This window comes from Schistocerca americana, chromosome 2 (genome assembly GCF_021461395.2).
Source record: "Schistocerca americana isolate TAMUIC-IGC-003095 chromosome 2, iqSchAmer2.1, whole genome shotgun sequence".
NCBI lineage: Eukaryota > Metazoa > Arthropoda > Insecta > Orthoptera > Acrididae > Schistocerca > Schistocerca americana.
In genome coordinates this window covers 647,328,342-647,353,089 of record NC_060120.1, presented here as the reverse complement: position 1 = coordinate 647,353,089, position 24,748 = coordinate 647,328,342, and the positions used below count along the sequence as shown (strand labels likewise).

Below are 24,748 nucleotides of genomic sequence, written 5' to 3'. Positions count from 1 at the left end.
TCAGTCTATGTTATGTATAAAATTGATCTTAATAGTAGCATTACAACTGCCTTTAAAATATTGAAATACTTAAATCTGCACCCGTAGTCACGCCCGACTCATTTCGGAAACTTCGTGTTTCAGCGGCATTTCTGTGAGTGTAAAGACTCTTTCCTTTCGATAATTTTGGTTGACAACAGTATCTTTGGTTGATATCTATATCTTTGTCTGATAACTTCCATGCATCTCGTTTCTTTCCATTTCGACGGTACAAAGGGATGTTACAGGGTGGGGCAAATAAAAGTGGCCCGGAGGAGTGGATACAATTAGATGTAAATGTATGCGTATAACCACAGACTCACAGCCCATGCCACACACACTGTGTGTACGCCCGCCACGCGATCCGCACCGCTTCAGAGCGTAGTGCGGCCTGTCTCAGTGTGAGTGCATCAGTGCAAAGGGGATGATGGCATTCACTGTGGAGCAGCGGGTGTTTGTTGTGGAAAGCTGCGTGACAACGAAGTCATGGAAACCATGTGGTCAGTAGTTTGCTGAGAAGTTCATTGATGTCGAAGGGACAGTAAAGACTGCCATGAAACACTTGGCCAAAAATGGAGTCAGACAGAATCTGTTTTGAAGAAGTCAAAAACATTCCGAAACGTGCCCACACACCACAAAATGTGGCTGCAGTTCACCAGAAAATGCTTCAGAGTCCTACCAAATCAGTCCGACCCCTGTCGCAAGAGACCGGCGTGTCATGTTGATCATGCGGACGAATACCTGCACAGGCATTCCTACTGTGGTGGAACAGAACGACCTCTAGCACGTCTGCCAAGCATGCTCCATACATTGGTTCAATGTCCACCGTTCGCAACGCATCACTGGTGACGCCCGTCACATGGGCCCTGGCGTTATTGTGTATGATAAGGAATTTAGGGTCATCACAGCATGCAGCAGGTACCACATAGTACTGCGCTGTGTAGCCGCGCGGTCTAGGGAGCCTTATCACGGTTCGCGTGGCTCCCCCAATCAGAGGTTAGAATCCTCCCTTTGGCATGGAAGTGTGTGTTATCCTTAGCGCAAGTTAGTTTAAGCTATATTAAATAGTGTGTGAGTTTAGGGACTGATGACCTTAGCAGTTTGGTTCCATAGTACCTTACCACAAATTTCCAAATTCCTGCTACATGGTCGAACAAGATCTCCTCTATGTAGTGCTTGGCGGTAAGGCGACCGTGGGCAACGACAAGATCTCTATGGCTGTCAACACTGATGCCTCCCCACACCATCACAGAAACTTGATAGGCTCTGTCGATTTTCTGGATAACATTTGTCAGGTGGATAACATTTGTCAGGTACCGCTTACTGTGGCATCTCCACACACAAGCACGGCCACCACTTTGCATCAGAATAATTCTGGACTCGTTTGTGAATAGCACGTTTCCCAGCAGTGACGAAGTTGCCAGTGGACTTGGGCACGACAGAACTGAAGTCGAGGTGCGATATGTTGTCGTGTCAAGCAGAATTCTCGAACAGGACGTCTGGATCGTAAGGTCCTTCCTCTTAACCTGTTCCTTACAATCTCATCGGACACAACAGCTCCCGTGGTCCTTCTGAGATCATCTTTCAGTGCTCTGGCGGTAGCTGTACGACGCCACAACCCAGAGATAGCCATCCATCAATCTTCACGTGGGACTGTAATGCTTCACCGACCTTGTCAAACTCGGCTTATGTTCTGACTTGAGGACCCTGGAGTGTGTCCGCAACCTACGGATGACAGGTGGAATGATATTGACACGTGCTGTAACATTACGGAGACTCCATTCTTCTTGAATCAAACAGACCGCCCTTGCAACTTGCACTGCATTAAAATGTCGCATCACATGTGTTTGGTTGACTGCAACGTCTACAAATGACAACTGCCATCTGTGTGCCTCACTAGTGAACACTGCGACACAGATATTCACTCCCTTGTAAGGGATCACCTGATACTGTAACGTATAAGACAGCCGACAGATGGTGAATGACTTCAGTTGTTGCATACATTGAAAGCGAAGATTCTTGATTCTTGAAAAAGTAATGTATTCAAGAGTAGCATCACATATTTGTAAAAATGAAGTACTAACAAAATGTCAGTTTGGTTTTCAAAAAGGCTTTTCAACAGAAAATGCTATTTATGCTTTCACTGATCAAATATTAAATGCAGTGAATAACCGAACATCACCCATTGAGATATTTTGTGATCTCTCAAAGGCTTTTGATTGTGTGAATCGTGAAATTCTTCTACATAAGCTGAAGTATTGTGGTATGAGTGGGACAGTGCACAAATGGAATAATTCATAGTGACCGGAAGAATGCAGAAGGTTGAAATGAACAGTACAGATAGTCTACAAAACCCAGCAGAGTCCTCTAATTGGGGAGGTATCAAGAATGGTGTCCCACAGGATTCAGTCTTGGGTCCCTTATTGTTCTTGATATATATTAACGACTTGCCACTCTATATTCATGAAGATGCAAAGTTAGTTCTTCTTGCTGATGATACAAGTATAGTAATAACACCCAAGAAGAAAGAATCAGCTGAGGAAATTGCAAATAATGTCTTTCAGAAAATTATTAAGTGGTTCTCTGCAAATGGACTCTCCCTAAATATTGAGAAAACACATTTCATACAATTCTGTTCAGTAAATAGCATAACACCATTGATAAATATAGGCTTTGAATGGAAGTCTGTTGGTAAGGTAGAATACTCAAAATTTCTGGGTGTGTGCATTGATGAGAAATTGAATTGGAAGAAACGCATCGATGATCTGTTGAAACGGTTAGGTTCAGCTACTTATGCTATTACTGTTATTGCAAATTTTGGTGGCAAACATATCAGTAAATTAGCCTACTATACCTATTTTCATTCACTGCTTTCATATGGTATTATATTTTGGGGCAATTTGCCATTAAGAGAGAAAGTATTCATTGCACAAAAGCGTGCATCAGAATAATAGCAGGAGCCCACCCAAGATCACCTTCCAGACATTTATTTAACGAACTCGGGATATTCACAGTACCTTCGCAATACATATATTCACTTACGAAATTTGTCATTAATAAACAATCCCAATTCAAAAATAACAGCGAAGTGCATAGCTACAACACTATAAGAAAGGATGATATTCATTATTTTGGATTAAATCTCACATTGGCACAGAAATGGGTGAATTATGCTGCCACAAAAATCTGGTCATTTGCCAAATAGTATCAAAAGTCTGACAGATAGCCAACTAACATTTAAAACAATATTAAGAAAATTTATGAATTACAACTCCTTCTATTCAATAGATGAATTCTTAGATATGAAGTAGTAACTGTAAAAAAATTAATTAATTAATTAATTAATTTGTGTAAAGAGAACTTACGTTAAAGTGACACGTTCCACATCATTACGAAATGTCGTATTCATGGTCTATGGAACAACGATTAATGTGATGTAATGTGTAATGTCAGGCTATACAATAAGACCACAGGTATCGTCTGTATCAAGATAGATTTAACATACCGAAAGTTGACACATCTGTTCCCCTAAATCTTTTGAGCAGTATATTGAAATATTTAGTTTTTATTCTTCGCAAAGTTAGGTAGCATTAATATCTTATAATCTGCCGAAGTGTGCTTTCGACTGCAGAGCCTCCTCTGCCCTTTGCCGCCGGCTCCCACGGCGGCACTGCCGCGCGTGTTCCCGTAACGTTATGAAGTCGTCACAAGGCCGCCTGGTGGCCGCTACCTGTGCATTGCTGCAGTTGCGTCACCGCCCTCCGAAGGAGCGCTCTGCCCGTTAGCACAGCTGAGAGGCCGGTCTTTTTAAATCATATACTGCAATAAACAAACAGAGCCACGCCGTGTCACTTTGTCTGCTCATACGACAGGCACACTGTCATACTCTGAAGCGCCAAAGGAACTGCATATTCAGATACAGAGATAAGTAAACAGGCAGAATACGGCACTGAGGTCGGCAACGCCTATGTAAGACTAGTGTCTGGCGTAATTGTTATATAGGTTGCTGCTGCTACAATGAGAGGTTATCAAGATTTAAGTCAGATTGAACGTGGTGTTACAGTCGTCGCACGAGCGACGGGACACAGCATCTCCGAGGTAGCGATGAAGTGAGGATTTACCCGTGCGACCATTTCACTAGTGTACCGTGAATATTGGGAATACGATAAAACATCAAATCTCCGTCATCGCTGCGACCGGAAGAAGGTCCTGCAAGAACGGGACTAATGACGGCTGAAGAGAATCGTTCAGCGTGATAGAAGTGCAACCCTTCCGAAAATTGCTGCAGATTTCAATGCTGGGCCATCGACAACACATCGATATGGGCTTTCGGAGCCGAAGGCCCGTTCGTGTACCCTTGATGATTGCACGACACAAAGCTTTACGCCTCTCCTGGGCCCGTCAACGCCGACATTGGACTTTTGATAACTGGAAACATGTTGCCTGGTCTGACGAGTCTCGTTTCAAATTGTATCGAGCTGATAAACGTGTATGGGTATGGAGACAACCTTGCATGACAGCAGGGGACTGTCCAAGCTGGTGGAGTCTCTGTAACTCTGTGGGGCGTGTGCAGTTAGAATGATACGGGACCCCTGATACGTCTAGATAAGACTGTCACTGGTGACACGTACGTAAGCATTCTGTCTGATCACGTGCATCCATTCGTGTCGGTTGTGCATTGCGACGGACTTGGGCAATTCCAGCAAGACAATGCGACACCCCACTTGTCCATAATTGCTGCAGAGTGGTTCCGGAAACACTCTTCCGAGTTTAAATTTTCCACTGGCGACCAAACTCTCCAAACATGAACATTCTTGAGCATACCTGGGATGCCGTGCAACGTGCTGTTCAGGAAAGATCTCCAGCTCCTCGTACTCTTACGGATTTATGGACAGTCCTGCAGGATTCATGGCGTCAGTTGCCTCCAGCACTACTTCAGACATTAGTCGAGTCCACGCCACTTCGTGTTGCTGCACTTCTGCGTGCTCGCGGATGTCGTACACGATATTAAGCAGGTGTTCCAGTTTCTTTGGCTCTTCAGTGTAGCTCCAGAATACACAAGAGCGGCGCAACAGAATACGCCGGATCTTTTTAACGGAACATCTGGGACATACAAATGATGTTGAATGCAGTCGAGAAGTTACACGCATGTCACATGTTCGATTCCTGTTCAGCGCAATTTTGAAGTGGTATTTTCCGATCTGACGTAGTATAAACTACATCCATTTCTTTATGTCCATAAACAGTAGAAAATTTAACGAAAAGTACTCGGGCTTTACATGACTGCAGTGAGGAGCTCACATAAAGGTAAGCACGGGAAGGCTAAGACCTGTGATCGTGCGCCTGATACTCATCTCATGCCCTGTTTAGGTTTAATTATAGCTCGATTATGACTAGTTGCACTTACAGTGGGCAGTGATATGAGAATGGTCAATATTCAGTTATTCTCTGCTAGCAAAATATGTAAATATTGTCACTGCTTTTTGATAAGCAATTCATCCTGAACACTTCCACTCGCACAATCACTTGTTACTATTTTTGCAATACCATTTTCGCTATAGTTCGATTTCAGTCTGTATTTTCCTTCACGAAAACCACGAAAATTTATTTGAAATATCATCAACATTTCTTATCAAACAGAGACCAGGGTTACCTTCAACCACTGAAGCTACTTTTAATAAGCACAGGTTAATAGCTCCTTCTCATAACATTTTCATCTGTATTACTAATCAATATTCTTTCTTTCATCACATTTCCTCTGCTTTACTCATCGTCTACATTCAGTTCACATTTCATATTCATTCCTATTCCAGATAATATCATTCTTCTAAATTCTGACTGCCCCAACTCCACTCGAACGACGCCCCCTGTAAAAACGAATGAGCGCTCGAATCAAAAGTTCGCATTGTTCGCACTGTAATGCCCAAGCAGTGTTTGCCATATTACAAAAGAAATTAGCCTCCGTAGATAGTTACGCTTTCAGGGAGTCGATCACTAAGACTCTTTGGGAGCAACGATGTTTGCGATGTTCATATAACTTTTAGGAAACGCTGCTTTATCTTTGGTACAGATATACCAACTGAATTAATAGAAATGCCGGAATCGTTGTCAGAACAAGTACTTAGCCGTTGATCTTCCTTATCACCCCTCAGTATTCTGTTCCATTCTAAACTGGACTAAGGGGGGCCTGCAATGTGCATTGTGGCAGGTGAAAGGAAATTTTGCAAGAAGCTCGACAGTACAAAGGGAATAACGACTAGCACTAGGGCTCGGCAGGACGTAGCTCCTTTGTCAGAAAACGAAGAAGACAGAAGCACATTGAAGTTAAGGTTAGTAAGTAATTAGTAATTTTCATTGAATCTCAAAAAAAAAAAAAAAGAAAAAAAGGGGGGACAGATACGGTATATGAGAAATGAGAACCCTTATGATGACTCCAGTTTCGTCAAAGCCTGTGAAATCCATATTTACATTTGTTGTACAAGTACGGTAGCCCTTGTAATGCGACGTGCGACAGAAATCTCATGTTAGAGTCTTACAAACATCTCTGTACCTATTAGTTGTTTTACACGCAAATGAAACTGTACAACTATACATTAGTTAAAATTCATTCCTCTCGTGTGTTAATACGAGAAAACTACGTCCGAACTGGCCATGAAGGCACAACGGTACCGACCGGCCGCCGTGTCATCCTCTGACCACAGGTGCCACTGGATGTGGATATGGAGGGGCATGTGGTCAGCACACCATTCTCCCGGCCGTATGTCAGTTTACGAGGCCGGAGCCGCTACTTCTCAATCAAGTAGCTCCTCAGTTTGCCTCACAAGCGCTAGCTGCACTCCGTTTGCCAAAAGCGCTCGGCAGACTGGATGGTCACCCAACCAGGTGCTAGCCCAGCCCAACAGCGCTTAACTTCGGTGATCCGACGGAAATCGGTGTTATCACTGCGGCAAGGCCGATGGCCGTGTTAATACGAGATATCTGTATATATGAGTATCATACAACCATATTGATGAAGTAACATATATTAATCTACTGAATGGAGAATCGTTCTTTAAGTGTCGAATGTCTCCATCAGTACTGAACTTCGCATCTACTGATACTACAGATCAAGTGACAGAAATGAAACAAAAGAAATGACGAAATAAATCTCGGATGAGCAGCCTGGTATGAGTGTGCATAGGACACAATATTTCGGCAATCGACCACGTTGCTATCATCAGCGCACCTGATGATGGCAACGTGGTCGATTGTCGAAATATTGTGTCCTATGCGCACTCATACCAGGCTGTTCACCCGAGATTTATTTCGTCATAAAATACGCCTGGAGAAACTGAAGAGTCACAAACAAAAAAAATGTTTCACCATTCAGGGTAGCAGTCTCCATTACATCTTAGGCCATCTGTAATCAGCCTCTACAGCCACCTGTGAAGAGGCAAATAGTAATATGAAAGAATAATAAACGTTTTAAAAATCTAGATAATGGTAAAGTAACAATAGATTGCCTGCAGGCGTTTCTGTTTCGAAATGTGCTGTACTCAGTTTGCCAACACAGTAGAAACAAGTGAAAACGTTCACCTGTAGACGACCTAGTTACACATCCACTTTCAGGCCGACACCAATTAGCCTGCAGACGGTGTGAGGCAAGATGGTCTTTTGCGGTCACGGTTGTACGTAAGGGTCGGGGGAAGGGGGAGGGCGGAACAACCATATTTTCTTCAGGCCGGAGAACCGCTCAGTTACGCGGCACGTGTCAATAGATTCAAAACGCTTCCTTTTGCTCTGAGAGCGCGCGGAATATCATTGCTGTTCAGATCTGACTGGCAAATTATGACTCGTATGTCAACATACCCACCTCCTGCCAAACATTGACGTCAGTGAAACGTATATACAACTATCTTCCAGATCAATCGTGTCAAGCATCACATACGAATTTCATTTGCATCTACATCTACATTCATTCGCAGAAAACCACTATGAAAGGCTTATGAAGGCTATTTAGCGTGTGTGTGCTGTGATTAGTACAATCGTTTCTTCAAAGTCCCTATTGGAGTGGTACGTAGAGGAGATGAAGTTTATCTTGAGATGCTTCATTCAATATTGGTTCCTGAAACTTTGCAAACAGGCTCTAGCGAAATAATTTGCGTCTATCTTCAGGTGTCAGATAATCGGAGGTTTTTAGTATTTCCGTGACGCTCTACCATGAGTCAATCTGACTTGTGACCATTCGTGCCGTCGCCTTCTCATACGTCCAAATGGTAGGTTTTTGTTAAAACTTACAGTATACCTTCGAACTTTGCTGTGTTCAGTGCTGTATGATATCACAATGAAGAAACTCCCCCATGTGGATTGCATAAATGTCGGTAAGAGGATTCATTTAAGAACCTGGTGAATGTTTGATGTACTGTTATCACGAAATGAACTTAGTTTTTGCGTATCTTTGTTGAATATTTAGTTTGGGGATTTGGCTATCATTCTCGTAACGCTTTCAATGTAACTTTACTTCATTCGATACGGATATTTTCTGTCTGGATTGTAATTGAAAATCGTAGAACCATTTCCCGTTCATTTAAGATATCAATTTCTGAATAAATATTATTCAACACAACTCTCTGTCGTCTCCATCAATTACAGACCTTAGAACAGAACCCTTTATATTAAATTATTCGTTTATCTTTTATTTTATTAACTTGCAGTTCTAGCCAACGCACAGACTATTTCACAGCAGGATCGCAGCTGCAGATTGTTATTTGCAGCGAGTTAGCTACGGGACATGAAAGCAGACGTGCGCGGCTCGTCCCTATGACTACATCGAGCTTTTTTTTTTTTTTTTTTTTTTTTCAAACAGAGCCGTGCATAGTCCCATTACGTAACGTATGAGTAACCGCAGGTAAAGACGCAACTAGTTTGCTCGTATGGACTCTGTTTGCAAGAACAATCACACTTAGCAGTAACCATTAGGTACCGACGCAGCGGGCTCAGCTTCCTTTTGACAGGCTACCCCCTATATAGCGAAACTCTTCGGAACACTGTACCTTTGTTATTCTGATAGAGTTTAATTGAATTGCTCTGTAGATATAACAGTCGGAAAATAATCACAGGATGAAATAGCAATTCTCGTAAACGATCGGTATCCAGAAAACGATTGTCAAATGATGCTCAGATGCCTTGTAGTTGTGTAAAACAGCGCAACTTCCTTTCGCCATGAAGAGCTACGTTTTAAAGGAGAATTAATCCTACCCTTACGCGTGCTCTCTGACATGTCACACTGCTTCGATAATTGCTTCACGAGTATCTTGCCGCTTTAGTTGTGGGCGCAACGTCAGGCTTTCGAAGACTCATGCCTCCGTCATCGTTATTTGTCGGTAGATTGCGTAGAATTTTATTTAACTGAACAAACTGTAGTGGAGACGTAAGGTACCAGAAACTATTACTATGTCACCTACGGACGAACATTTCTAGCGATGCTGATTTCATTAGATAGTGGATAATTCAGATCATTTCTTCGTAACATTTCAGCGTCAAACGCCCGCACCTCTAATGATATAGCTACTGTCCTGGTAAGAGATTTTGGATAAAGATTTCAGTTTTATGAAAAATAACCGTATGTTTGTTAGTGAGGTTTGTTCAGCAACCACAGATTAACCGAAAACGCGATATTTAATGTGGCGACGATGCTTTATGCAGCGATGTGAAACCGTTCGTTTTGCCTGACCATTGGAACTGCTAGCACAGCCACAAGGAATTTCACATATTCATGGAACACCGATACTGAGGTTGTCTTTTAGTGGGAGCAGCATCTATGATTCTCTTGTGTGGTCGTAAAATGCATTTACACTACTAGCCATTAAAATTGCTACACCACGAAGATGACGTGCTACAGACGCGAAGTTTAACCGACAGGAAGATGCTGTGATATGCAAATGATCAGCTTTTTAGAGCATTCACACAAGGTTGGCGCTGGTGGTGACACTTACAACGTGCTGACATGAGGAAAGTTTCCAACAGATTTCTCATACACAAACAGCAGTTGACCGGCGTTGCCTGGTGAAGCGTTGTTGTGATGCTTCGTGTAAGGAGGAGAAATACGTACCCTCACGTTTCCGACTTTGATAAAGGTCGGATTGTAGCCTATCGCGATTGCGGTTTATCGTATAGCGACATTGCTGTTCGCGTTGGTCGAGATTCCATGACTGTTAGCAGAATATGGACTCGGTGGGTTCAGGAGGGTAATACGGAACGCCGTGCTGGATCCCAACGGCCTCGTATCACTAGCAGTCGAGATGACAGGCGTCTTATCGGCATGGCTGTAACGGATCGTGCAGCCACGGTTCGATCCCTGAGTCAGCAGATGGGGACTTTGCAGGACAACAACCATGTGCACGAACAGTTCGACGGCGTTTGTAGCAGCATGGACTATCAGCTTGGAGGCCATGGCTGCCGTTACCCTTGACGCTGCATCACAGACAGGAGCGCGTGCGATGTTGTACTCAACGACGAACCTTCGTGCACGAATGGCAAAACGTCATTTTTTCGGATGAATCCAGGTTCTGTTTACAGCCCAGTGTGCGATTTGTGCTTTTACCAGTGGGGGGGGGGGGATGTCTTATGGGTTTAGTATAATTTTATATGTTACTAGCTTGGACCGTGGCGTTACCCATGGTTAAACAGTTATTTATAAATAGATGTTGATGCCGAAACTCACTATTCACGCCTATGCACTATCAGAAAAGCCATCCCTTGTTATATCTTTAAAAGTACATTATAGGTAAAGCTTATTTACAAAATCATCTACATACAGGTATACGAGGGGAATTCAAAAAGTAAAGGCACATTTGTAAAAAGCCGTAGTTATTCTGATGATTGAAAACTGAAACATCCGTTATTTTTCTACGTAACCTCCCTGGACTTCAATGCAGTTTTCCCGAAGTTTTACGAGTTTTTTATTTCATCAGAAAATACGTTTATGGCTTGCATCTGTATGTAACCAATTTTGCACCTCAGCAATGACGTCTTCAGCACTTTCAAATCTTCTTCCCCGTAGTGCTTCCGTTAAGGGTCCAAACATGTGAAAATCGCTTGGAGCCAGGTCTGGACTGTATGGTGGATGTTCCAGCACCTCGAATCTCAACTCCTTTATTGCGTCGGCTGTCAGTTTGGCAGAATGTGGGCGAGCGTTATCTTGCTGCAGGATGACACCTCTTCACAGTTTTCCACGACGTTTCGATCTGATTGCAGGTTTTAGTTTCGTACGCAACACATCACATCTACCATACAATAGAGACCTGGCTCTAAAGCCTCGTTTACGCTGGGTCGACGTCTTGCAACATTGTGGCATGCTACGGAAATGTGGCGTACGTCGTCTTGTCATTTAGTTCTAAACGTTTTGAAATGCTTAGCTACTACATAACACTTTTTCAAAATTAATAATCAAACATATTAATGGTATTAATAGTAAACTTTCAGTGTTCGGCTCCATAAATTTAAATTATGTGTAAAGTTTTACTCCATTACGTGGGAAATAAACATCCCAGGTTGGGATGCCTAAACTAAAACCAGAGGATGGTCTGATGCAGAGGGGAGGAAATCCCCCCCATCCTCCCCTGCAAATCGCACACTGTTACAGCATCATGATGGTCGCATCCGTGTTTGGCGACATCGCGGTGAACGCACATTGGAAGCGTGTATTCGTCATCGCCATACTGTCATATCACCCGGCGTGATGGTATGGGGTGCCATTGGTTACACGTCTCGGTTACCTTTTGTTCGCATTGACGGCACTTTGAACAGTGGACGTTACATTTCAGATGTGTTGCGACCCGTGGCTCTACCCTTCATTCGATCTCTGTTAAACCCTACATTTCAGCAGGTTAATGCACGACCGCATGTTGCAGGTCCCGTACGGGCCTTTCTGGATACAGAAAATGTTCGACTGCTGCCCTGGCCATCACATTCTCCAGATCTCTCACTAATTGAAAACATCTGGTCAATGGTGGCCGAGCAACTGGCTCGTCGCAATACGCCAGTCACTACTCTTGATGAACTGTGGTATCGTGTTGAAGCTGCATGGGCAGCTGTACCTGTATACGCCATCCAAGCTCTGTTTGACTCAATGCCCAGACGTATCAAGGCCGCTATTACGGACAGAGGTGGTTGTTCTGGGTACTGATTTCTCAGGATCTATGCACCCAAATTGTGTGAAAATGTAATCAGATGTCAGTTCTAGTATAATATATTTGTCCAATGAATACCCGTTTATCACCTGCATTACTTCTTGGTGTATCGATTTTAATGGCCAGTAGTGTAATACAATGTCTGCACACGAATGAGCTTGTTGTATTTACTGTTGCTCCGAGAAATGAAAGGAGTACTACAGGCTGATCATCTTGTGCTGACTATCTCCGTATTTTCGTTACTAACTGAACATGTGGTTCACTACAACAGTTCGTCGAGAACACCTTTTTTGGATACCTGATCTCGTAATTGAAGTGATTCTTATCATATACAGTGTTCTGTAAATTGAAGGTGGAGGGGCAGAAAGGAAAGAAAAGGGAAAGAGCTGATGACATCAGCTGCATGAGGACATTATCTGGAATCAGCAGTGACGACTGAAATTATGTGTCGAACTGGGACCCGAAGCTGGGATAACCTGCTTACCAGGCAGCTGCGGTAACCACTCCTCCATCCTGCACACAGGGTCAGTAGCACACGCGCTGACCATCTGGCCATGCTCCTCGACGTACCCACATTCTCACCTAGCGCCACCAGTCTGTAATCAGCGTACATGCCCTCCGTGCTCGCTAAATTTAGATTGCCACCGGAGGTCGAACGTCAGTGTGCATCTGCACTGATGGTCGTGTGGTCATAGCCCATCAAGGCTTATCAGTTATATGACAATGTGGTGTCTGTTCATTGGGACAAGCAACTGATATCATCAGTTCCCTCATATTCCTTTCCTTTCTGTCTCTCTGCCTTCAATTTACGTAAGATGTATCACAGCGGCGGATTCCTCGTGGTGTCTGTTCTTTCCGACACATCCGTATGAACAGACACCACGCAATCATATAACTGATATGTCTCGATGGTCTGTGAATCCACAACCAACAGTTCAGATGTACATTTATGTTAGGCCTCAGGTGGGAATCTAAAGTTAGCGAGCACGGAGAACATGGACAAGGACTGTGGATAAATGGTGGTGCTAGGTGGGAATTTGGGTCGGTTGACGAGCGTGCCGAGGTGTCCAGGCATTTGCGATTGACACTGTGCCCCCGTGGTGCAGTGATTAACGCAACTACCTAGTAAGCAGGAGATCCCGGGTTCGAGTCCAGGTCCGCACACACTTTCAATCCTCTCTGCTGATTCCGCATAAAGTCCCTATGCAACTGCTGTCATCATTTCCTTCCCTTTCCTTTCTCCGTCCTGCATTCCCTCACTTTCTTTTCCTTGCTCCCCCTCCATTTTCAGTTTACGTAATAGATATCGCAGCTGTGGATTCCGCTGGGTGTCTGTTCTTTTAGACGTGTTCGAAAGAAGACAGTACGCATTCACGTAATAAAGAGTTTCAACTCATTGTATCAATATGTTTAGAACCACTCTCTTTTGGGCTGTCTAAATAAAGTTTAACGTAATTTAGATAAAGGTCAGTATATGTTGACTTTCCAGTGGCCGAGCCACCCATTCTATTTTCAGTTCAACTAAAACAACTACAAACAGTAATTTTTTTGTTATTCTCAGCATTTATCGAAGAATGCCACCGTGATCAACTGTATTATCATGTCACACTACTATCTGGCTGGGTAAAACTATCAGGTTACACGTGTGTTGGCTTCTTCCATGGAATGAAGGGAACTAACGGATCATACAACAGAATTTTATTTCCATCTTACAAAAGCAGGTAAATAGTGCAATGTACCGGTTTACCATTCACAGTAAGGTCCATCACACTGGAGAACTGCTGGTCACTTCTCAAAACAGTGATTGGAGCTGAATAGAGTGGCGAACACGCAGAAGACAGAAGGACACAGGCGTGATGACCTAATGTTTCAAGAACCCTGCTGTCCGAATATGAAGACGAATGTGAGAAAAATTACGTGCTGGGAATGAACTACTGCCAGGACGAAGGATTAAGATAATTAACTGTAAAAAAGTTTACTAAAGGAAGAAAAGGAAGAGAGATAAATTCATTTATGTGGAAGATGCTTAGAACTTAGCCAAACAACGGTGGCGATTAATTGACAACTTAATAAAAAATCCGTCTGTCTCTTTAATGGAATTTTCACTATATCAGTGTACATTTCGAAGTTACAGCTTTATTATCATGGCTTCCGTTGTAAGTAAGGCTCCTCGGTGCGATGTCAACACAACAAAAGCGAGTAGTGGGAGTTATAGGTCGTTGTCAGGTTCCATTAGCGAAATTATAGCGAAACATTTACTGAATTAACGAAGAATATACGAAGATTTCTGTCAAAAAAGTGGCTCTGAGTACAATGGGACTTAACATCTGAGCTCATCAGTCCCCTAGAACCTAGAACTACTTAAACGTAACTAACCTAAGGACATCACACACATCCATGCCCAAGGCAGGATTCGAACCTGCGACTGTAGCGGTCGCGCGGTTCCGGACTGAAGCGCCTAGAACCGCTCGCCCACTCCGGCCGACCAGATCTCTGTCAAAACATTAAATATGGGCTACGTGCAAATTTTCCTGTCTTCGCTCGAAGATGATATTAGAATTAAGTAACTTCGACAAGTGAATGTCAGAATTAGTGATCTTGAAGATTTATTTAAGAACATTAAATCAATGAGAGACGTTCAACACCTTAGACAATGTTTATACAGACATCGACAAAAGGAACTGGTACCGAAGAAAGAAATTTGTTCAGATGGCAAAAGATGTTGCAGCTACGAAGATACCAAATGAAATTAAATCTGAGACTGAACGAGGCAGCTACAAAGAGAAGGCGACACTTTCAAACAACCGGTAATGGGCGCATGAAAGAATATGCCACATTAAATAAAACTATTCGTAAATGTCTTCGAGAGGATGTGAGAAAAGACAGCGTAATCAAAATAACCGAAACAATATCAAAGAAAAAACGCATGAAGAAGAGAAAACGGAAATCTTTATTTTTTAGACACCACATTTCATGGCAAAAACATAATAAACAACATCATAGTGAAAAATGTGCAAGCATTTCAAGACTTTGCTTAAATCTTTGTGTAGTTAAAGAGATGAAATGGAAAAACACGTTGTTAATGATGAAAATAACATTTATGATGTAATGTCGGATATGCAAAGCCACTGGACGTATGAAGAAATTGAAAATGCTGTTGACACCGAAGTTCCGGTGAGATTTGGGAATGCTAGATAGAGAATATACGACAGGAACTTGTAAAATGTTTTACAGAATGTCTGCAAAGGAAGAAAATTTCCCGAAACTATAACTATGCTCTTTGTATAATGTTAGCCACCGCAAGGCAGAAAAACAGATGAGACATAAAAGAAACTACAGACTTGACAGCCTTCTCTCTGATATTTATTAAAACTGTATCCAACAGCATACAACAGCACTGCATTTTGATCAAGTAAAGAAACAATTTTAGAAGTGGTTGTACCTTAATGAAGCAACGAGATTATAGAATGGAGCAGCGTGCATGAATTACCAAACTGACTGGTGTTCCTAGATCTTCAGAACGTTTTTTTACCAGATTTCAACGTAATTTATACTAATAAAACTGGGAAATGATTCAATTGAGTATACACGTAATTGCTAAAACTTCCACTAGACTTAATTACCACATTGAGAGGCTTAGAATTGAAGTGAGTGTAGTCCTAGGTGATTCCTTACAACCAAAACTATTTTCAGCGGCCCGGGAGTAAGCTTTGTGAGCCTTGAATTGGGAAAACGAAGAACAAGCACCTGCTAGTGGAACATATACGAAACAAGTTCATGTGTTGAAGTTTTGTTAGTTGGTCACTAACTTTTTCCGTAGATCAAATTCACGTTATAATGTGGAACATGTCAACAGAACAAACACAGAACACTTGTATAGAAGTTACAACTAAAAACAGAAAATAATATTTATGACCACATGCTGGCCTTTACAGGATTTTTAATGACTAATTACATATACTCAAGCAATCCTCTGTTCTATAGAATGAGTAGTGTCTCCATGAGTAGAGTGTGAAAGACGATTTTAGCTGCAAATTTCACCCCTTTCTGTGCCAAAGACATATTCATTAAAGGGTAATGCAGATTATTTTTCCTTTTAGTGTTGTGAACTCCACTCAGTTTCTAATTACGTTCTTCTGCACAATGATTACTTTTTGCCTAAGCAAGGAGTTATCTCAGTATATTGTCTCATAAGATATGAACAAACGAAAATATGCGGAATACCTTAACTTACTGACTTATATATCCACACAAAGTTGGCTGTTTTACTCTCTGCTTCTATCGTGGATAAAATGCAACAACGAATGGATGAAGTTAATGGTTGACGTTTGAAAATATATTTAAAATCAATTAAACAAATAGTTAACGAATAACGACCGTATCGGAAAGAAAATAGTGCAAATCAACTATGAAGTGTTGACTGACGGGTTTTGTATTGAGGGCGCAGGAAGACAACGCCGGGATAGAAGTGTGGAGTAGGAGAGCAAAAATTTCCTGGGGTGCCTTTGGTTAACTAAATAGGGTTTTCAAAGCCAAGCTTCCGATCAGTTTGTCAAGAATATTTCATAATATGTCGAACAGTGGCAACACGCAATCAGACCGCTCGGCTACCCCACGCGACCAATCGAAGTAGGGGTGGGAGGGACTGTGACCAAGTGAATGTATCTTAGTGAATCATGGAAGTAGTGATCCGGAAGGCACTCTACAGTGCGTGACGGAGGGTAAATCGTAAAGATATTATGGATTTTCTTTACTATAACTGTTATCTGTATGTCTCTGCACGCGCCATATGCTCTCTTAGTGCCTTATTCTAATCACCCCTGCACCAGATATAAGACTTCAGCAGTATAAGAGTCGCACAATCTTCTTCGAATGAAGTCTTTTTTCTTTTTTTACACTTTTTGTTAGGTCGATTTCTTGTCTGTTTGTTTGGTATAAATTTTGCAGTTGGCTTTCCACTAACTGCCCAATGGACTAGCGACTTGAAACTTTCGACATAGCTCAGAACTAGTTGACAATGCAATATTAACTCACTTTCTTGCCTGTTTTGTGGCGAAGGGTACTTTGTGTACCACTGCTATTTGTCCCTTCTCCTACTGAAGTCGCGAAATTTTTGCGATAAGAACGACTGCTGAGAAGCCTCTTTGTCAAGTCGATTCTCTCTGATTTTCACTTTAAGAGATATTCTCGAGATACACGTACGAGAAAGCAATGTATTGCCAAGGTGAAGAGAAAGTGAAATAAACCGGAAATTTACGACATGTTTCTGTTGTAATCTCATCAAGATGATTGAAATCGATTGAAAAATTTGAGACAGATGACACTAAACAAGATCAAATAATGGTTTAAATATAAACTTATTAAAACTTATTTAAAAATGATTTAAAAAATGGACAAAAGTGTTTCTCTTAGCCGCATACAGAGTCTTATTACCATACACACAGTCCTCATAACTTTTAATAGCTATGATAATAGTTCAAAAGTTTAAAACGAAAAACGGGAGGCTCATACCATAGTAAGGAGTGTAGAGAATAATTCTTGTTGAGAAAAATCAGTTCACATCGCTATTAGTACAATAAAATTGGTTGTAACTTAAGTGAACTATTCATACCTCTATTACCTCCCGGAAGCGCACTGTATGTTTCATTTAAAATTTTACAACTATTTTCATAGCTATTACAATTCATAAGGACAAATTTTCAGCATTATCCATGGGAGACCAATCTGTATGGGGCTAGGTGATCTTTTTTTTAATACTTTTTAGTCCGTTTAAATAAGTGTTACGTTAGAAAGTTTTTATTTAAATAATTAGCTTTTTAAATGTATCCAACAGATTTCGCGAGAACTACGTCGTACCTCTCCCAGGAATTCGGATTTAAGTTTCCCGAGAATTTCAGTTGTGCTTTGGTACCGGCTGAACCAAGCTGTTGATCTGAGCAGTGCGTTAGAGACCTGTTGTCGTACCTGATCAGGAAGGACTCCGAACAAAGAAATAACACTCTAGGTCACACTAGCGTCTTGAATGCGAGTGCCTTTACAGAACCTTCCCAAAAACTCATAAATCTTCCATTCGTCTTCGCTAATATCCGTTTTACGTGATCGTCCAATTTTATATCGCTTCGTAACATTATCCCTAAATACTATCCGCCCCCGGTAGCTGAGTGGTCGTCCTGATTTTTAGGCGGCTCGGTAGTTCAGCGTGTTCGGTCAGAAGGTTTAGCTACCCTCTGTAATAAAAAAAACTGTGTGAACAGATCAACGAACAACCTGAACGGGTGTCATCGGACGTCCGCCACGAACAAATTCAACCAACAACATAGAACGAAATGAGATCAACAACAAAAAAAGAAAAAAAAAAGTGGTCAGCGCGACAGAAAGTCAATCCTAAGGGCGCGGGTTCGATTCCCGGCTGGGTCTGTGATTTACTCCGCTCAGGGCTTGTGTGTTGTGTTGCCCTAATCATCATCAATTCATCCCCATCGACGAGCAAGTCGCCGAAGTGGCGTCATATCGAAAGACCTGCACCCAGCGACTGGTCTACCCGACGGCATTCACATTTTATTTCTCACAAAATACTCGTAAAACGTGATTTGCTCAAGACGTTCACCACTAATCTTGCAATCATACACTATGGGGTTATTTCTCTTTGGCACAGACATTCCTTTACTTTTATCGACATTTAAAGGGCAGTCATTTATTGTACAAAGTGGAAATTTTTTCCGGGGGTTTTAGTAGTTAATCACCATCCTGTAGGTAACATCACCGTTAGCGAACTGTCTTAGAGTGGTGCTCACTCTTTCTGATACATCGTTTACGTACATTGAGAACAGTAAGGGTCCTATTATGCTGACAGTGCTAGTTGAGAAGAAGAGGAGTTAAATAGCAGATGAGATCGAAGAGGAAGGTGAAAAGAGAAGTCAGAAGAAAAAAGTGTGCTGGCGTAAGCTATCGCCAGCAGACCGGTCGGCAAAGATGAAGCGCGAAGATCGATTAATAGGCGCTGGTTCAAGCGCTCCTCTCACGAGAGAGGCCAGAGACACATCCACAAGCAACACTCCGCCAACGCCCTTTCAACAGCATGTATTTAGGCCTCCGCCACTGGCCACAAGGTCTCAGTCACTCACTCACTCACTCATCCAGTTTGGCGTCTGTCAGTTTTCTCACAGAGTGGATTTAGTTCGTCACGGGTTACGACAGTACATAGCGACCAGATCAGTGACTATAGCGGGACTGTTACTGATGAGCTTGTACAACAAGCATGGACTCTATTCAAGTTAAGTAAATGTTCCAGTACATGTAAATAAAGAAGCGCAATAATCCACGTGTGCATTTGTGTTGTAGAAAGAAGATAACGGCCACGCGTAACAACATCCTCTCGCTTGCTTACCTGCAGTACAAGACTCCAACGTTAGGTGCTTTATGGGGCCCCTTAGGGACTTGGTGACAAGAAGGGAAAGAAAACCAATGTGCACTCCGTGTGCATAGCGGGTGGAGTCATTCCAGATGTGGAAAGGGTCCTCCCGGATGCCATGAAGAGCACAGGTTGCAGCCAACTGTAGGTGGTGGGTGGCGTCGGTACCAATGATGTGTGTCACTTCGTATCAGAAGACATTCTCTCTGGTTTCGAGCGGCTAACAGAAGTGGTAAAGGCTGCCAGTCCTGCCGGCATGATGAAAGCGGAACTGACCATTTGCAGCATAGTCGGCAGGACTGATTGCGGACCTCTGGTACAGAGGCGAGTGGAGGGTCTGAATCAGAGGATCAGATGGTTCTGCAACCGTGTAGGCTGCAGATTCCTCGACTTGCGCCAAAGGGTGGTTGGGTTTCGGGTTCCGCTGAATGGGTCAGGTGTCCACTATACGCAGGAGGCGACTACACGGGTAGCACGGGTTGTGTGGCGTGGACTGGGCGGTTTTTTAGGCTAGAGGTTCTCGGGAAAACACAAGAAGGGCTTCAGTCAAAAAGGGTGCAGGCCGAACACAGGAAGAACGTAGATACAGGAACCATTAGTATAACAGTTGTAAATTGTCATAGCTGTGTTGGGAAAGCACCAGAGCTCCAAGCGCTAATAGAAAGCACTGATGCTCAAATCATTTTAGGCGCTGAAATCTCACTAAAGCTGGATATAAGCTCAGCCGAAATTTTCGCGAAGAACCTAACGGCGTTCCGAAAGGATTAGGCTAAACAAGTTCACGGTGGTGTCTTTGTTGCTGTTAGAAGAAGTTTAACTTGTCGCGAAATTGAAGTAGATACTTCGTGTGAGTTAGTATGGGCAGAGGTCATTGTTGGCAACCGGAATAAAATAATAGTAGGATCCTATTACCGACCTCCCAATTCAGATGATAGAGTTGCTGAAAGGTATGTAGAAAACTTGAGTTTAATTTCAAACACGTACTCGACCCATACGATAATAGTTGTTGGTGACTTTAATTTACCCTCGAAATATTGGCAAAAATGTATGTTTAATTCCGGAGATACGCATAAAATATCATCCGAAACTGTGATAAACGCATTCTCTGAATATTGTTTCGAGCAGTTAGTTCATGAGCCCACACGAATACTAAACGGTTGTGAAAACACACTTGATCTCTTAGCAAAAAATAATCCTCAGTTAATAATGAGCATCAAAACCGATACAGGGATTAGTGAACACAGGGTTGTCGTACGAGATTGAATATTGTAATCGCCAAATCCTCCAAAAATAATCGAAAAATATATCTATTCAAAAAAGAAGATAAAAATTCACTTGAAGACTTCCTGAGAGACAATCTCCACTCATTCCAAATTAATAATATAAGTGTAGACCAGATGTGGCTTGAATTCAAAGAAACAGTATCGGCAGCAATTGAGAGATTTAGACCAAATAAACTAACAAACGACGGAGCTGATCTTTCTTGGTACACAAAACGGGTTAGAACACTGCTGCAGAAACAAACATGCCCAATTTAAACAGACGCAAAATCCTCAAGATTGGCGTTCTTTTACAGAAGCTCGAAACTTAGGGCGGGATTCAATGCGAGATGCTTATAGCAGTTTCCACAGTGAAACTTTGTCTCGAAACCTGGCAGAAAATCCGAAGAGATTCTGGTCGTATGTGAAGTATGTTAGCGGCAAGAAACAATGAATGCCTTCACTGCGAGATAGCAGTGGAGATACTATCGAAGACAGTGCTGCCAAAGCAGAGTTACTAAACATAGCCTTCCGAAATGCCTTCACAAAAGAAGACGAAGTAAATATTCCAGAATTGGAATCAAATTGGTTCAAATGGTTCTGAGCACCACGATAAAGCAAGGAAAATCAGAGCTCGTACGGAAAGATACAGGTGTTTGTTCTTTCCGCGCGCTATACGAGACTGGAATAATAGAGAGCCGGCCGAAGTGGCCGTGCGGTTAAAGGCGCTGCAGTCTGGAACCGCAAGACCGGTACGGTCGCAGGTTCGAATCCTGCCTCGGGCATGGATGTTTTTGATGTCCTTAGGTTAGTTAGGTTTAACTAGTTCTAAGTTCTAGGGGACTAATGACCTCAGCAGTTGAGTCCCATAGTGCTCAGAGCCATTTGAGCCAATAATAGAGAATTGTGAAGGTGGTTCTATGAACCCAGTGCCAGGCACTTAAATGCGATTTGTAGATTATCCATGTAGATGTAGATATAGAAATGACAAGGAGTTGTGACCGGGGAGTGACAGGAGAAGGCACAAGAATGGTTGTAACTGAGGAGCGAGTGATTTAGATACCACGGAACGCCGAGCGTGGTGCACCTGTCGTCGGGTTGCAGTACGTACCGCCTAAAGGCCATTGCCCTACAGCTAGGACAGCAATCTGCAGTCGCTCGCAGTTACGCCCATCCGTCGGATCCACAACAGCTCCTTCGGGAGAAGAGTAGCCACTGTACGGTGCCATGCGCGACGCGTCATTGCAGAGACGCGCGATGACCTGGTCGGACGGCCTGATAGCACTGCCCACGCACTACACAGCAGCAGCAGCAGCAGTACGTGCCGTGAGCGGCCGCACCGGAGACTGGCGGGCGCGGCTACGCCGGCGTGGGCAACGCGCGCCGCGTGCTGCGCTGCGCTGCGCGGGATCCGTGTCACGGCCGCGGCGCACTCGCCGTCCACCCGTGGGCACCTGCCGACGTAATCGGAGCGGGAAAACCCACACATTCGCGGCCCCGCGTTCCACTCTGAAGCAGCTCTCCCTCTCGTAGTCTGGTGCGCGTCGTGTCCACCAGCGTGACGCTCTGCACTGTTGTTGACAACCACAACGAGTTCTCCCTCGAGACCCTTGGAACATAAACTCGCCACATGTAGCGCCCCTTCTTTCAGATTCTAGGGGATTACGATCAAAAATGACGGGTAACAGACAAGTGACCTCGTACGGAAAGCTTAAATACATAAACACAGACAACATGACGTGATGCACACCTGTACCACAGCAACACTGACTGTCTTCTCCAACTATAATCGTACAATCCAACATCTACATCTACATCTACATGATTACTCTGCAATTCACATTTAAGTGCTTGGCAGAGGGTTCATCGAACCACAATCATACTATCTCTCTACCATTCCACTCCCGAACAGCGCGCGGGAAAAACGAACACCTAAACCTTTCTGTTCGAGCTCTGATTTCTCTTATTTTATTTTGATGATCATTCCTACCTGTGTAGGTTGGGCTCAACAAAATATTTTCGCATTCGGAAGAGAAAGTTGGTGACTGAAATTTCGTAAATAGATCTCGCCGCGACGAAAAACGTCTTTGCTTTAATGACTTCCATTCCAACTCGCGTATCATATCTGCCACACTCTCTCCCCTACTGCGCGACAATACAAAACGACCTGCCCTTTTTTGCACCCTTTCGATGTCCTCCGTCAATCCCACCGCGCAGCAATATTCTAACAGAGGACGAACGAGTGTAGTGTAAGCTGTCTCTTTAGTGGGCTTGTTGCATCTTCTAAGTGTCCTGCCAATGAAACGCAACCTTTGGCTCGCCTTCCCCACAATATTATCTGTGTGGTTTTTCCAACTAAAGTTGTTCGTAATTTTAACACCCAGGTACTTAGTTGAATTGACACCCTTGAGAATTGTACTATTTATCGAGTAATCGAATTCCAACGGATTTGTTTTGGAACTCATGTGGATCACCTCATACTTTTCGTTATTTAGCGTCAGCTGCCACCTGCCACACCATACGGCAATCTTTTCTAAATCGCTTTGCAACTGATACTGGTCTTCGGATGACCTTACTAGACGGTAAATTACAGCATCATCTGCGAACAACGCAAGAGAACTGCTCAGATTGTCACCCAGGTCATTTATATAGATCAGGAACAGCAGAGGTCCTAGGGGAACACCTGATATCACTTCAGTTTAACTCGATGATTTGCCGTCTATTACTACGAACTGCGACCTTCCTGACAGGAAATCACGAATCCAGTCGCACAACTGAGACGATACCCCATAGGCCCGCAGCTTGATTAGAAGTCGCTTGTGAGGAACGGTGTCAAAAGCCTTCCGGAAATCCAGAAACACGGAATCAACTTGAGATCTCCTGTTGATAGCGGCCATTACTTCGGGCTATCACAGGGAAGCTGACGACACGTTAATCACAAGAACGACGTACTAGATAATTTACACGGAGCGACCAAGTTTATAATCAGGCTAACCTTTCTCATGATGACTTTGGCGTATAGAGTACTGCGGTTGATCCAGGAGTCCTGTTCGGTGCCCAGCAACAATCAGATCTTCCCCGCTCTTGCTGGTCCTTGCTCCCTTGGGATGAACAGTCACTGCGGGCAGCGTAATCCGCCAGCAGCCGTAAACACCCATCTAGACGGTCGCGGGGGGCTTTACAACGGCTTGCCGTGGCACTCTTTTCACCCTTATACCGCAACCCTTCAAAAGATTCTACATACTACATGCCTGATGGGACAAAATTAACAGGTAATCGCTCCCAGACGAAAAAGTCATGTGCCATTGATGGCCGCGAGGCCCCATCCAGGGAAGTTCGGCAGCCGAGTTGCAAGACTTACTGTAGGTGACACTACATTTGGCTACTTGCGGGTCGGTGATGATGAAATAATGATGGGGAGAACAGAACACCCAGTCCGCGAGCTTAGAAAATCTCCATCCCGACCGAGGGTCGAACCCAGGCCTGCTGTATGGTAGGTAAACACAGTACCACCCAGCTAAGCAGGCAGACTGCTCCCACATGTATGGACAACAAGGAAGACCCGCATCCTAGGAATCCTTGATAATAACCACACCATTTCGCAGCGGCGACAGAAGAAATCTTGTATTGGTCACCATACAAGGGCGGGCATGGAGATGGCAAATGCCTCTGAGCACCATGGGACTTAATATCTGAGGTCATCAGTCCCCTAGAACTACTTAAACCTAACTAACGTAAGGACATCACACACATCCATGCCCGAGGCAGGATTCGAACCTGCGACCGTAGTAGTCACGCGGTTCCAGACTGAAGCACCTAGAACCGCTCGGCCACCGCGGCCGGCGGGCATGGAGAGACGTTACATTGTTATTACGCTTGCATACCGGCAT

General features: G+C 43.4%; 1 protein-coding gene across 2 annotated transcripts in view; it reads right to left on the bottom strand.

Annotated features, from left to right (window-relative positions):
• Positions 1-24,748, bottom strand: part of LOC124595593 (alpha-(1,3)-fucosyltransferase 7-like) — a 333,813-nt gene that overhangs the window by 116,056 nt on the left and 193,009 nt on the right. Inside the window, exon 1 of one of the 2 annotated variants that reach the window (XM_047134392.1) lies at positions 21,970-22,186. The exons of the other annotated variant lie outside the window; for it this stretch is intronic. Within the exon in view, the coding sequence (XP_046990348.1) occupies positions 21,970-21,983 (14 nt within the window). The 5' untranslated portion in view covers positions 21,984-22,186. Of the gene's footprint in view, positions 1-21,969; positions 22,187-24,748 lie in introns of those variants that run through there. 2 annotated transcript variants of the gene reach the window in all.